Genomic DNA, 438 nt, shown 5'->3' with positions numbered 1-438 from the left:
GGTGGTGACTTTTGCTCTCTGCTGGTTGCCGTACCACGTCTACTTCATTCTGGGAACTTTTAACATAGACATCTATAAACAACATTACATTCAACAGGTTAGCATTGGCTTGTATTACCAGAGTATACTGTATATTTATATACATATGTTTTTCCTCATAACATTTTTTTTTTTGTAGGTGTACCTGGCGATATTCTGGTTGGCCATGAGCTCAACTATGTACAATCCAATAATCTACTGCTGTTTGAACCAAAGGTGAAGGGCCATTGTCTTTGCCTTATTTAGTGTTTTAATCCTCTCTGTTTGCACATATTTCTTAGCAGAAGATTCTAGGACCATGCGTATAAAATATGCATGGGAAAAAGTCTAAGCAGAATTAAAATATCAGCTCTAATACACAGAAAACTGCATAATTTATTTAGCCATTTTAGTGGCAGC

At 36.1% G+C, this 438-nt stretch overlaps 1 protein-coding gene across 4 annotated transcripts in view; it reads left to right on the top strand.

Annotated features, from left to right (window-relative positions):
• tacr2 (tachykinin receptor 2) overlaps positions 1-438 on the top strand; it is an 8,632-nt gene that overhangs the window by 6,989 nt on the left and 1,205 nt on the right. For all 4 annotated transcript variants that reach the window (XM_036210691.1, XM_024294889.2, XM_024294888.2 and 1 more), the window contains one exon: positions 179-255. In XM_036210691.1, the coding sequence (XP_036066584.1) occupies positions 179-255 (77 nt within the window). The remainder of the gene's footprint in view (positions 1-178; positions 256-438) is intronic.

This window comes from Oryzias melastigma, linkage group LG3 (assembly GCF_002922805.2).
Source record: "Oryzias melastigma strain HK-1 linkage group LG3, ASM292280v2, whole genome shotgun sequence".
Lineage (NCBI taxonomy): Eukaryota > Metazoa > Chordata > Actinopteri > Beloniformes > Adrianichthyidae > Oryzias > Oryzias melastigma.
This window is presented reverse-complemented; position numbering and strand designations above follow the sequence as displayed.